Here is a 14,092-nt window from a genome sequence, read left to right on the forward strand (position 1 = left end):
CTCAACATCACTAACTATTAGAGAAATGTAAATCAAAACTGCAATGAGGTATCACCTCACACTGGTTAGAATGGGCATCTTCAGAAAATCTACAAACAAATGCTGGAGAGGGTGTGGAGAAAAGGGAACCCTCTTGCACTGTTAGTCGGAATGTAAATCGATAACAGCCACTATGGAGAACAGTCTGGAGTTTCCTTAAAAAAGTAAAAATAGAAGATACCATATGACCCAGCAATCCCACTACTGGGCATATACCCAGAGAAAACCATAATTCAAAAAGACACATGTACCACAATGTTCACTGCAGCAGTGTTTACAATAGCCAGGACATGGAAGCAACCTATATGCCCACTGACAGACAAATAGATAAAGAAGATGTGGTACATATATACCATGGAATATTACTCAGCCATTAAAAGGAACGAAATTGGATCATTTGTAGAGACATGGATGGACCTAGAGACTACCATACAGACTGAAGTAAGTCAGAGAGAGAAACACACATGTCATATATTAATGCGTATATGTGGAATCTGGAAAAATGGTACAGATGAACCGGTTTGCAGGGCAGAAATAGAGACACAGATGTAGAGAACAAACGTACGGACACCAAAGGGGAAAGTGGAGGGGTGGCGGTGGTGGGATGATTTGGGAGGTTGGGATTGACATGTATACACTGATGTGTATAAAATGGATGACTAATAAGAACCTGCTGTATAAAAAAAATAAATAGAATGTATCAATAATTGATATAATTGTTAGTGTATTGTTGATAATGAATAGTTTTCACATGTTGTGAAAACCCTGAAATGCCTCCATAGAGCCCCAAGGGCTTCTCAAGACAATGTCTCTGACTTAGAGACCTTTGAGGACCCGACCACCTCTGATATTCTCTACAACCATGACGGGTGATTCTGCAAAAACTATTTCTTAGAACGCTGCCACTTCTTGTAGAAGCTAAGAGTGCTTCAGGATCTCCAGCGATCCTGAGCTACTCCTGGGAGGGAGTGATGAAAGTTATAGAAAGTGAATATAGGGAAAAGTATTTTCAGCTAAGTCGGGTAGTGGTATAACCACTGGGGACTTGGAGTCAGATAAGCCCTAGGCAAGCTGCTTACGTGCCTCAGGCTTCCCATTTGGAAATGGGAGAATACCTGGGGAAAGGAGGTAATGTGCTTATGGCTGGTGCTCAAGACTTGTTAGGCGCCTCCTTCACCTCCCCATCCCCACCAGCTTTGGGGTCAGGTCAGAGTTCATCAGGAAATCCTGGGCAAGGGAGCAGTCCAGGCAGAGGCACCAGGCCTGGAGGAGGGTTTCTGGGGGGCCAGGAAGTATTGCTGGGGTGGTCCAGGCGGGCTGGAGCACAGGTTCCGTGGGCTGGTGTGGGAGCTGTGCTAAAGCCATACCTGCTAGGAGTCATTTTCCTGAGAGTTGTTTTACAAGAATACATTTAGAATAGGAAGGGCTGGGGGAATTCAACTTTTTGCAGGATGAATGCAGTTAAATTAATGTGAATGCTGAGTCACTTCGTGTATGGTCACTTTGAGATGTGGAGTCTCATTGGAGAGGGCCGGCACTGTGTCTTAAGTATCTTTTGTCTTCGCTCACACTGGTGTAGTTTTTGTATATCATGACACGTGTATCGTTTTCTAATTTCTAAAAACATTGATCAGAATTCTAGAAGCACTGAGCAAGTTTTTACAAGACCATTACATTGACATATATGATGATCATTTCCTTTTTTCTCATGTGCCTTTAAAAAAAAATTTAATTAATTTATTTTTGGCTGCATTGGGTCTTCGTTGCTGCACGCGGGCTTTCTCTTGTTGCGGCAAGCAGGGGCTACTCTTTGTTGCAGTGTGCAGGCTTCTCGTTGCGGTGGCTTCTCTTGTTGCAGAGCACGGGCTGTAGGTGCATGGGCTTCGGTAGTTGTGGCACGATGGCTCAGTAGTTGTGGCTCGTGGGCTGCAGAGCGCAGGCTCAGTAGCTGTGGCACCTGGGCTTAGTTGCTCCGTGGCATGTGGGATCTTCCCGGACCAGTGCTTGAAGCCGTATTCCCTGAGTTGGCAGGTGGATTCTTAACCACCGTGCCACCCGGGAAGCCCTCATTTGTCTTTTGAATTAAGCTTAGAATTTTATATAGGGCCTAATTTTTCTAATGGCTTTCCTGATTACTTATGTGGGATTTCCATCCAGGTTTACCGTTCCATACCCATGGGAGAGTGTGACCTTGGAGTTGATCTTGGCGTTTATTTCACTCTTTGAATAGGTGGCTTTGGCTTCTTTGTGCCAGATGAGCAGCAACTAGTTTGTTAGGGTTAAAAATCAGCTCGTTTTTCAGTTAATGAAGATCACTGGGGCCTGTTGGAAATGTTTACCTTTGCTCTATAATCAGTAGCAGTAACACTGTAGAATAGGCTGCAGGCTTTCCACGTGTATACATCCAGACAGTTGAGACAGATGGTGTTGGTTTGATAGAGGGTAGGAGAAGAGGGCACACAGAAAATGGCCTGAGTGAGTTTGAATTTCACAATATTTAAGACATTTTATTGTTTTCAAGTACACGTAGCAGCTTAAACTAACAAAAATTACAAAGTAGAGGGCTTTTGCTTTTTATTCAATATGTAGATGAAAATGATTTTTTAATTTACCCGGCACTTCAGTCTATAAGGCACTGTGTTAAAGTGGGTTTATAATTAACTTATCAGTTACTGAGTTGCAGATGAGTTCTTCTAATGGACGCAAAGTTAACTCTCTTAAGCATCCTCTCAGTGTGTTATTAATTTACAGGGTAAATCCAGTTTTGTAGATAGTCAAAGGAAAACCCCAGCTCAGTCCACATTTGAGCAATCACATTCCAGATGAAGGGACTCGGGAGGTTTTCAGTGGGTCACAGTGAGGCCAGGAATCGTCTGAATGTGCCACGTAGGGGAAGCAGTTCTGCCGTGACCTGGGTTCTGACCGTCTCCTGCTGCAGGTGGTCCATTGATATGGGACTGACCAACTGGACCAGGACCGAATTCAATACCCACATTTCTTTGGATCTTTCTAGGTTAGGACCTCTGGCCCAGGCTCTGCCTGTTCCCCTGGGTGGCCTCTCTGGACTGCGGAGTTTCCTTAGGGTGTGAACTCCTATCTCATGTTCCACAATAAGTTTTAAAGCATATGTTGAAAATGACATGAGAATACTTCTTCCCCAGCACCCCCCTCCTTCACCTGCCCCTGCCCTTTCCCCACCTTTGGTCTCTTGTACCACCTGTCAGTGTCCCTCCTCATGGTCCCTTTCAGATTTTGTCGGAGCAGTGGCTGCGTGCCAAGGACTGTGGGTGACTCGCTGGTGCGCACCTTCTGCCTGGCCTTCCAGACCCTGGAGAGTCAGCCTGCCACTCTCCACCCTGCACCTGCAAAAGGAGCCTGTGCAGTCCAGAATATGCCATGTTTATTCCGGACTAGCAACAGCATTCCCTCTTCCCCTCCTGTCCCTCCATGTCCTTTCAGGAAAGGTCCATCCAGGGTCCCACTTATCAGAAGAAGCCTTCCCAACTGTTGTGGCTCTCAGTGAACACCTCCCTTCCCTTACACTTACAATACACAGGGTCTGCATCTCACCTTGCCTTACTGTTACTGCCCAGCGCTATTCTTAACCAGATTGCCGTCAGCTGGGAGGCAGGAAGTGAGCATTTAGAGCTGAGTACCACTGCTTTAATGTTTCCGATTCTTTTTTGGCTTGGGAGGCAGTCAGTGTCGGTGTAGTGCGGGGGTTCTCAAATGCCAGGGAGTATCAGAAAAATACAGATCTTGGGCCTCCACCCCGAAGGCTTCTGACTCACCGAGTCTGGGTCGGGGCCTGAGGGTCTGTTGTGCCCAGTGCTGCCGATGCTGCTAGTCCAGAGCCGCACTTTGAGCACCCCGGGGTAGTTGGAGGTCCACCCACCCAGCTTTGAATTCTGGTTCCAAACCTTCAGTTCTGTGTAAGTGATTTGGCCTCTCTACACCTCTGCTTCCTCATATATAAAGTGAGTAAAATCATGATAGCCCCTGTATGGCATGGTGGGGATCAGGTGAGAGGACGCATAGTCGCAGTGTTTTGCACATAAGAGGACACTGTAAGTCTTAGGGCATTACTAACCATTTTTGCCAGGACTCAGGAAAAGGCTTGTCATATGGTGGCAAACACTGACCTAGAAATGAGATTAGCTGGGCTCAGCCTAGTGCATCCTCGGCTGCTGTTGTAACCTGTGTAATTTGGAGTAAGTTATTTAAATTATTTTAAGCCTCAGTGTCTTTATGCATAAAATGTGTACGGTAGTGTTTGTCTTCCTGTGCTGGTTGTGAGAATCAGATGGAATGATATTCTGAGAGGATTTGTGTGAAAGGAATATCATGATGATTACTAACAGCTGCTACTTACGGTGTACTTCGTGTGCAAGACGCTGCTGATCACGTTTGGGCCGGCACTGTCGTGTACCACGTAGTACCATATAGTGAAAGGTTGTTATGCCCTTAAGCGTGTGAAGGGGACTGGGGTGGACTGTGTGCCCTACACCAAAGGCGCCAGTAGTTCACTGCAATTTTTCATGCTCCTGCATCAGCTGTCATTTGTCTCGGTGATGTGATTGTAGCCACATTCTGCCTGTCTACCCACTTCTAAGCCTTTGTCCAGTCTAACCTGGGGCCAAATGAGAAGTTGCCAGGCCGGTTGCAAACTGACGCGCAAGCACCGTAATATCCTGAATTGCGTATACAGTGTGAAGTCTACAGGCTCACGAGTGTTGTTACACGACCAGCTCTCACTTGCAATCTTCCCATATAAAAAATCATGTCCAGGTTGTCTTTAATTTTGAAGAATTCATTTCATAGTTTGCAGCCTCAGTTTTCCTCCCTACATAACACAGATTTAATGATAACTTTCTTTCTCGTGGGGACTTTGGTTAGTTACATGTAGTTAATATTTGTGAAGTGCTCAAAACTGTCTGTGCTCTTTATTATGATGAGGCCTGCTGGGAACCTGAAAGGAGTATGTGAGGATTTTCAGCTTTGAGTTATATATTTGCATAATAATTATAATCTCTTCATTGTGCTAAATGCTCTGACAGTGAGCGTTTCCTATTCATTTTATGTACCCCATCAACCCGTTCTTTGTTAGTCGTACCTCTTGTCCTTCTTCTAGCACTAGGACAGAGACTGTCTAAAGAGATCCCTGAAGCAAAGCAGAGAACCATATTCTGGTCACTACCTTCCTTCATTATTTCCAGCACCTATGGGTGTGGGGGGAGAGAGAGATTGGGTCATATTGGCCTGCATTTTCACCCAAGTGCACTCCTGCTCTCTGGGTTCTTTTCAGGCTTAGGTCACAATAGGTGTTGGTTTGGCCTCGCTCTGGTCCTTTGTAGGCATCTGCCCACATCACAAACCCCATGTTTGGCACAGTCTGCAGTGATTGGCAGTGCCTTCCCGGGCAGAGTCCAGTCCTGGAACAGCAGGGGTTGCAGGTGCATTGGCACGTGGTGGTGGGGAGTGCACACGGGCCTGCCTGCCCGGTGCCTGGCGAGGCTCAGCAACACCGTCCCATCCCTGAAATATCCTGTCCTCGCGGGCTTGTTCCTCTCATTAAAACTTAAACATGAAAGCAGTTCAGGCTGCTTCTCCCTTTGTGCCGCGTTTGAGGGTGGACTGTGCCAGAAGCATGTCATGGAAACTGTTGAGGGGCTGCTGAGTTTCAGGGAGCTGTGCTCATGTCAGGGGTCCATTTCTTCGGCTCTGCATCTTGCTGTTTGCTGCTGCTAAAAGCACCTGAGAGGCAAGTTTTTGTTTGCCAGCAGAGTCACCTTTGGGATGGTGGTGAAAGTCATTTTCCACATGTTCACAGATACGCCACGTTACCAAGCCTCTTGCGCTGACTTATCTCTGGCAAGGACTTACAAAATAGTCTCTCTGGCTGATTGTCAAAAATTACATCATATCAGAGTAAACTGCTTTTAAATCAGACATCCATTATTCATGTATATTAACTGCTTTTTTATTTTTTTATTGGCTGTTTTTTGTATGATTTACTCTTTTCTCACTAGCTCGCCTTCCCTCCCCAACTGTCTTTCTCATCGTTTTTTTACAATCTTAGCTCATCTGTGAATTTATAGAGACTGTTCACTTAGCTTTGTATGTGAATATCAATATGCAGACCCTGCATTTTTCGTAGTAAAATTTTTGAGCACATTTTTGTGGGTCATATTTATGTTGGGTCAGAAGAGCAACTTGGGTCGTTTACATGAGTAAATTCTACCCCAAAGACTGAGAGGTCTTTTTCTTGTCTTTTTTTTTTTTTTAAGTTGAGCATTACTAGTCTTGTACTTTAAGTTCTGTATGGAATAAAACTGTACCTCCCACTTATGAACCAGCTAAATACGCTGCTGTTGGTGGAAAGCAAACTGACTTAATATGTTCATCGTGGGGGGGGCATATCTTTAATGTAAGGCTGGTGTGTCGTTCACCTGTAATCGACACAGGCAGAGGTGTGCAGCACTTATTCATTCTTTCAGCAAATAGATACTGAGTCCTTCCTTTGTGCCAAACACGATACAGGTATCCAAGAAAGTATCTGTTCACTCCAAACCATGATGCTGGAGGTCCCCCGTGCACCTGGCATCTTTGTGCTCCTGGTACTTGGCCCTGATGCATGGCACTTGACTGTTTGGAATAATAATGACTAGATAGAGTTTATTCTATTTATTTAACCCCAAATCAGCATTGTTGTTGTGTATAGTCAACATTTGCATATATTCGTGCACATTTACCTGAATCTTCTCTCACTGTTCTTGCCAGCATTTCAGACCTTTTATTCTGGAATGATTTTATATCTTCCAAAAGTATATTGTGTAGTGAGGGTCTCTTGGCCACAAGTGCTCTCTGCTCTCGGTATTTTTATCCCAGAACATCTTTATTTCATACTCATTCTTGAAAGGTGGTTTTACTAGTCCTTTATCATTCCAGGATGACAGGTGTTTTCTCTCAGACCTTTGAAGAGGTGATTGGTTTGACTTCCACTGTTATTACTGAGAAGTTGTTTAACTGTCATTCCCATTTAGGACTTTTTCTCTTCTTTTGGCTGGTTTTTCCTTGTCTTTAATTTTCTGTGGTTTCACTCTGCTGTCTCTAGGTGTGGATTTAGTTTTATTTTCCCTGTTTGGGGTTCTCTTGCACTTCTTTCCTTTCAGTTGTAGAAAGTCTCAGCCATTGCCTTGTTGAAATTTCCCCTCATTCTCTCTATTCTTTCTATCTAGAACTCAGGTTAGATGTGTGTTAGACCAACTTGTTCTCCCTTCTGTGCTCTTCCTCACTCGCTCATCTTTTCCATCTCCATCTCTCTGTGTTGTGTCCTGAGTAATTTCTTCATCTTTGTCTTCCAGTTCACAGATTCTCTCTTGGACTCCGTTTAACTCATCCATTGATTTTTTTTTTCCTTTGGTTGCACTGGGTCTTAGTTGCAGCACGTGGGCTCCTTAGTTGTGGCACACGGGCTCCTTAGTTGCGGCATGCACGCTCCTTAGTTGCGGCATGCACGTGGGAGCTAGTTCCCTGACCAGGGATCGAACCAGGGCCCCCTGCATTGTGAGTGCAGAGTCTTATCCACTGCACCACCAGGGAAGTCCCCTGATTTTTTTTTTTAATTTCTAGAAATTCTATTTGTTTTGTTATTCAAAGCTACTTAATCAGTTTTGCTGCTTTTGACCCCTCACCCTCTTTTATTTCTGTAAACATTTCCAGCATGCATATTTTTCTTCATCTGATAAACATCTGATATCCTTGGAAGCCTGTTTTCTGTCTCTCACTTATGATGAGCTGTTTCTGTGTTGGGAAAAAAACTTTTTTTTAATTGTGAGCTCACATTTGGCTGATCTTGATTTGTAGATCTCCTGTGGGGCCTGGGTTGAGAGGATCTTCCTCCTGAGAAGATTCTGCCAGGTACCAGGAAGCATGTCACCAACATGAAAGTACTTTTATTACTAGACCTGGGGTCTTTTGGCCTTGCAGGTAGTGTAACTTCAAACTCCCAACCTGCGTGAGGCTTGCAGGCCGAGGGCAAACATTTTCCGTCCTGAGCTGAACCTGAGACAGGCAAGTTGCCACGTAGGCTCTCTTCACCAGTGGATAGATTTTTGTTCCTATCTTGCTTTTTGCTGAGTGTACATAGCTGTCCAAGGGGCCCAGCTTTAGGCAGACTTATCAGTTCTGGTTCCACCTGGCACTGGCTGGAAACCTTGCCTCCTATTTCCCCAGTTTTCCAGGCTCTGACGCTGGCAGACGCCCCCAGAGCAGCCCCTGATGTGAGTGCTACTTCCCTTTCGGGTTGTAGTGCTCTCTTCATTTTTGCCTCCTCGGACTTTCTCGGGTTTCGTAGGAGTTAAACAGAATGTTTACAGGAATGTTTACTAGACTGAATCTTCAGTGTTTTTTAAACAGGATGGTTTCCCAGACATTCTAGACATTCATAGTGTGCTGTGTTGTCAGAGGTGGAACCTTGGGCCTGGATACAGTTTGGGAGTTCTGGAATCTGGAGACTGTGGACGGAGATCTGTGGAACTTTCTGTTTTGAGTACAAGGAAGTGGTTCCTTTGTACAAGCCGGCAGCAAGATTAGGCATCCAGAAATGGGGGAATGTGTTAAGCAAAACAAGGACTATCTGAGTACTTATTATGTACCAGACCATGGTAAGCCCTGGGTTTGCCTGATAAATGTGTACCAGTCGGTTAATCTACAAGCACTTACTGAGTACCTGGCACGTGCTGGCCCTTAGTCAGTGCTACAGGAATGAATGATAGGATTGCTGCCCCAAGGAACTTACAGTCTAAGTCTAGGACAGTGTTTTACAACATGTGGCATGGCGCTTGGTAACAGTGCCTTAGCTGGCTTGCTCAAATCACAGTCTCCTCGGTGACCCTCCTACCCTCCAGTGTTTGAGAACCATGGGTCTGGGGAAAAGTTGGAGGAAGCAAATGTACAGTTCAAGGTGGCCCCTTGGGGACACCAGATGGGGTGCGTAGATGGTGAATACCTTCAGTGCTGACAAGAGGGAATAAACTCTGCTAAGGGCTCAAAGAGAACACACGGTAAGCTTAATTGGGATGGAAGAGGAGAGAGCCTGAGGATTATTTCCTTTACTCTCTAGAATTTGGCTTCTTATCATGACTTTACCCCCTCAGAAGGGCAAAATATATGTGGTAGTGATGGAGGTGGGTTGTTAGAGATCAGAAAAGAAAGTAGGTAGACTTTGTTATCTCCAGGAATTTCAGTCAAATCTTCCTCCCCATGCCTTTTTTAATCTTTTACTTCGCTGAAATCCAGCACAGCGTCTCCTAACCTTTTCTCTCTCTGTCGCTTCTCTTTTTTTTAGATGGTGGCAGACAAATTATCTTTAATTCACAACGCCTTTAAAAAGCTATAGTCTTGTAAGGAAGCCTTCTGACAACTCCTCACCCCTTTGGAAAGGCAGTGCCTGGGGTCCTGAGGCGGTGAGCCCGCTGCTCAGGTTGATGTTGGTGGTGGTGTAATGCCTTTGGCAGATGACACATGGGAGTGTGAGGAAGACTCACTATTTTGGTAAACTGAAAGAAAACACAAACGGAATTCCTTTTTTCAGTCGTTAGCACACAGCCAAAAGTCTGGGACTGCAAGGCTCTGTAATCTCTTCATAGCTATTTCTGTATGCAGTGGTTCCTGTTTCATTATGAGGCTAATAGCAGTCCCAGATTTAGGAAATGTTTGTATTGCTAAATCCAGTTCTTAATGGGTGAAGGAGGAAGTTGGCCTGCCTTGAGCTCACCCCAGTGCAGGGGCAGTAGCCATTTCTTATCCCTTTCCTCATGGTTTGGTTGGAAAGCCAGTCCTAGGCACACTAAATGGTCCGGGTCACACCTGGAAGGGGCGGGGCCTGCCTGCACCGGGGCGTTGCCGATGTTTCCCAGATGTCAGGCCTGTGGCCACCACCTCCATCCTGACTCTACACTGCTGCCCCTACTGTTACACCACCACCTGCTAGGACATGGCTGTAAGGTGGGTCTCCTTAGAGAGGCGAGCCCCACAAATGGCGGACCAGGACAGTTGGTGGCTGTGCACTAGCTGGTGAAGAGGTGGATTGTTCCAGCTGGCAGCCGGCCAAGGCTCCTGCACATCATCCACCCTCCCTGTTCATTCCAGTGCCTGCTGCACAGAGAAGAGTCATAAACATTTGTTTACTGGCTGTGGAAAGAATTACAGCATTATTTATTTTGTCTAAAAAATGAGAACCCAAATATCCATCAATATGGAATCATATATCTATAGACAAGTTCTATGCAGCCTTTAAAAAGAACAAGATCTATGTATAGGTACTGACGAGGAAAGAACTCTTATGTTATTTAGTAGGAAAAACAAGTTGTAGAACGACAGTCCCATCGAGAGAAAAAATAATTTTATACACAGAGAGAGAGTGTGCGTGCAACAGACAAGACAGACATGTGTATAGAAAAAGTGTAGCAGTACATAGCCCTCCACATCCACAGGTTGCGAATCCACGGATTCAACCAACCTCGGCTCGAAAATATTCCCCCCAAAATTCTAGAAAGTTCCAAAAAGCAAAACTTGAATTTGCTGAGCACCAGCAACTGTTTACATAGCATTTACATTGTATTAGGTGTTGTAAGTAATCTAGAAATGATTTAAAGTAGATGAGAAGATGTAGGTTATATGCAAATAGTACACCATTTTATATAAGGGACTTACTTGAGCGTGGGCAGATTTTGGTATCCGGGGGGTCCCGGCAGTAAACCCCCATGGATACCAAGGGACAACTGTATACACTAAACTGTTAAAGTGGTTATTTCTGAGAGATGGCTATCCAGAAGGTTACACAAGATATATTATGTTTGAAATCAGAAAAAAACAAAGGTTCTTTAGAAATTTCAGAGAAATCTGAATAATTGACAAAAATGAAAGTTAGGATTCTAAGACTAGGATTTGTGAAAATACCTTAACATCTCTAAGAAGGAAAAAACAGAAAGTTCTTTTTAAACAATGCTTGCTTCCACCAGGTGCCCTCTAGATCTCCCTGGAAGCCAAAGAGAAAGGAGTAGACCCTGCAGTGTCCGAGACTACACACTGCATCTCCTGCAGTTACCTTTGTCAAATATACAACATGGTTCAGTCATTTTAGATAATTCTTAAAGAAACATCCAACTTCTATACAAATTTGCGCCTTTATCACTGTTTAAACCCTTTTGTAATATACATGTGGTACTTAGGAAAAATATCCCCAGCAACATCTATTGATTTGGCGGTCACATTAGCGCAGAACATTTTCTCCAAGATTCTAGCTATGGGTCGTTTTTTCCTTCTTTCCAGCACATCCATACACTTCTGAGAGTGAGTCAAGTGGCCATGGGTTGAGACTCACCCAACTAGGGCAATAAAGAGAAATTAGTCTAATGCATGGTCTTAACAAGAGGGAGAGTGTGAGCATGAGTAATTAATCTCACTAGTCTGTGGCAATCAGATAAAATGAAGTCCCATTTGCTCAACCTGATTAAAAGAGAGAGAGCGCGGAGGGGAGAGAGAGATGCTAAAGGTTGTTGAGGGACTCGTAACGTGGGAAGAACCGCCTCTGAGATGGGTAATGTGTTTTCTAATCTCTGCGGTCTTTAACTAAACGTAATGGTCAGGTACTCTTTGGATAGTTCTGATTCATTGAATTATTAAACATTTTAGAAAATACTTGACTCCTGACTACTAACTTATACAATGAATTTGCAGTCTTTCTGAAGAGGGATTAGATCCCACTGTTTCATTCAGAAATGATCTATCCTTGTCAAAAAAGAACTTCTAAAAAAAAGTATAAAGATATAGGAACAGACTCAATATCAGATTTTAATTCTTATACTTATCATGGAACATTTCTTCCTGCTATAGATGTTGAAGTATTTTAAAAAGAAGAAGAGATTGAGTCCAAAAGCCCTCTTGAAAGCTGTATAGTGATACATAAGTGCAGAATGTTACTTTCGGGGTAGACCATGACATTGCTGGTGTATTTTTTTTTTCTCCCTCCAGGAACCGATTTTTATGTAATTTTTAGGATATTTACTGTAGATAGAAGATTTGATTTATTTCTATGTCCATACTTGGAAGAAGAATCTTATTTTGGATATTTTACAGTTGAAATTTTCTCAGAAACTTTTATTTTCAACTGCATGAAAATAAAAATAAAATTTAGCTTGTTCTCTATGGTCTTTAGGGATTAAGAAGGCATTTTACGGGCTTCCCTGGTGGCGCAGTGGTTGAGAGTCCGCCTGCCGATGCAGGGGACACGGGTTTGTGCCCTGGTCCTGGAAGATCCCACATGCCGCGGAGCGGCTGGGCCCGTGAGCCATGGCCGCTGAGCCTGCGCGTCCGGAGAGGCCGCAGCGCTGAGAGGCCCGCGTAACGCAAAAAAAAAAAAAAAAAAAAAAAAAGAAGGCATTTTACATTTTGAAATTGCTCTTTCCTTTCAGATACCGTGAGCAATTTTACTTAATATTATAGTGTTGTTTTGACTGTTAGGAATTTCCAAAGATTCAATTGTTAGAAATATGTGTCAACAATGAGATCAACGGTTTTCAAGGTGGAGTCAATTTATTAACCTCTCAGTACTAAAATAGGAATCTGTACACTGATAATTGATAAATAAATGTATAGGTTAATAAGAAAAAATAGCACATCATTTTCATGTGTGGGCTAAGAGAGGAGACGCTACAAAATATTAACATTAAAACTTTCGAGTTCAGTGATTAATTTTAACCACATGATCAACAGAATATAATGTATGCTCACGTGTGTGTGTGTGTAAAATGAGGAGGCTTTTGAACAGTGAATTTGGGTGCAAGGACTAACTATGTCTTCAGTACTTACAACAATTACTGACCCATGGCAAGCACTTAATGTTAATTGAATTACTAAGATCTTTTTAGTAAAAGACTTAAATAATCTTCAGAAAGATTCCTTATGAATCATCCTTGTTTCCCCATTTGCTGGAGAAAAGGCAGTGTTCAAATGTAATGAATACATTGTCTAGAGATCAAGGATACTCTCTTACTTGCCTCCATACCTTATGGAACAGAGCTTACTATAATTAGCTAGTGGAGAGTGACTGAAGAGAGAGATGTTGGGGAATATCAGTTATACCTCAATTTAAAAAAAATTTTTTTTAATGTTTGGGAATAAGACTATGTTTTGGTTTGTAGTTTAATCTAAAGGAATCATCTAGTGGTTAAGCTTCATCATCCTGGATGCTTATACTGTTTGTTCTTTTTACCTTCTGTGGTATAAATAGAGTGGGAAAAGAGAGAGAGAACCCTGTACACAGACTTCTTGTTAGCCTCCCCCATTAACTAATCAGAAGCAGTCAGTGACCCTTAGTTTCCATGCTGCTTTTTCTGTGTTAAGAAATTGGGATACCGAATTTCCCCATTTGGCATTTTTTTGTGTCCTATGAGTTTGTTTGCACCTTGGCCTGGAATTCTTTGGATTTTTTCTCTTGTGTTTCCTTTTGTCGTTCTAAGAGCCATCCTTATACTATCATTACCTGGAAGGGGTCAGGAAATGGAGTATTAGAGCCTCTTCTCTAATGGGAGCTGGTGCTGTGACCGTGCCCCGGGGCGACGCTGGGTGGAAATTGTTTGTGCGGGCCTGCTGCCCCTAACGCACACCCACGTGTTTTTCCTCCTCCCCAGATCCTGGTGTATAGCCTGGAAGCAGAACGCTGCCTCTCGAAGCTGGGCAACGCGCTTGGCGACTTCACCTGTGTCAACCTCCGGGACAGTCCTCCCAATCTCATGGTCAGTGGCAACATGGACAGGAGGTAGGTGTCAGTAGAGTCACATCTTAGAGCCACAGGCAGCTTCTCTTGAGGCCTGGCCGCTTGGCCTCCACTGAGCTCACTGATTTCCTCCCCGGCTTACCCTCCTCACTTCTCACTCACATCTCTGCCCACCTGAGTTCAGCCCTGATCCCATAAATACCATCCCTGTGAACTTGGAGAACAAAGTCTTGTATTAGGTAATAGTTGGATGGAGTTGCGTCTCTGCCTCAT

General features: G+C 43.9%; 1 protein-coding gene and 1 non-coding gene across 2 annotated transcripts in view; one reads left to right on the forward strand and one right to left on the reverse strand.

The window, feature by feature from the left end:
• FBXW8 (F-box and WD repeat domain containing 8) overlaps positions 1-14,092 on the forward strand; it is a 112,870-nt gene that overhangs the window by 80,878 nt on the left and 17,900 nt on the right. The window contains exon 8 of the mRNA XM_029222526.1: positions 13,734-13,861. Coding sequence (XP_029078359.1) covers positions 13,734-13,861 — 128 coding nt within the window. The remainder of the gene's footprint in view (positions 1-13,733; positions 13,862-14,092) is intronic.
• TRNAV-CAC lies at positions 7,569-7,641 on the reverse strand. The gene has a single exon. It is a non-coding gene; the product is annotated as a tRNA-Val (tRNA).

Source organism: Monodon monoceros, unplaced genomic scaffold, assembly GCF_005190385.1.
Source record: "Monodon monoceros isolate NGI ecotype Baffin Bay Population unplaced genomic scaffold, NGI_Narwhal_1 Super_Scaffold_1, whole genome shotgun sequence".
Classification (NCBI taxonomy): domain Eukaryota; kingdom Metazoa; phylum Chordata; class Mammalia; order Artiodactyla; family Monodontidae; genus Monodon; species Monodon monoceros.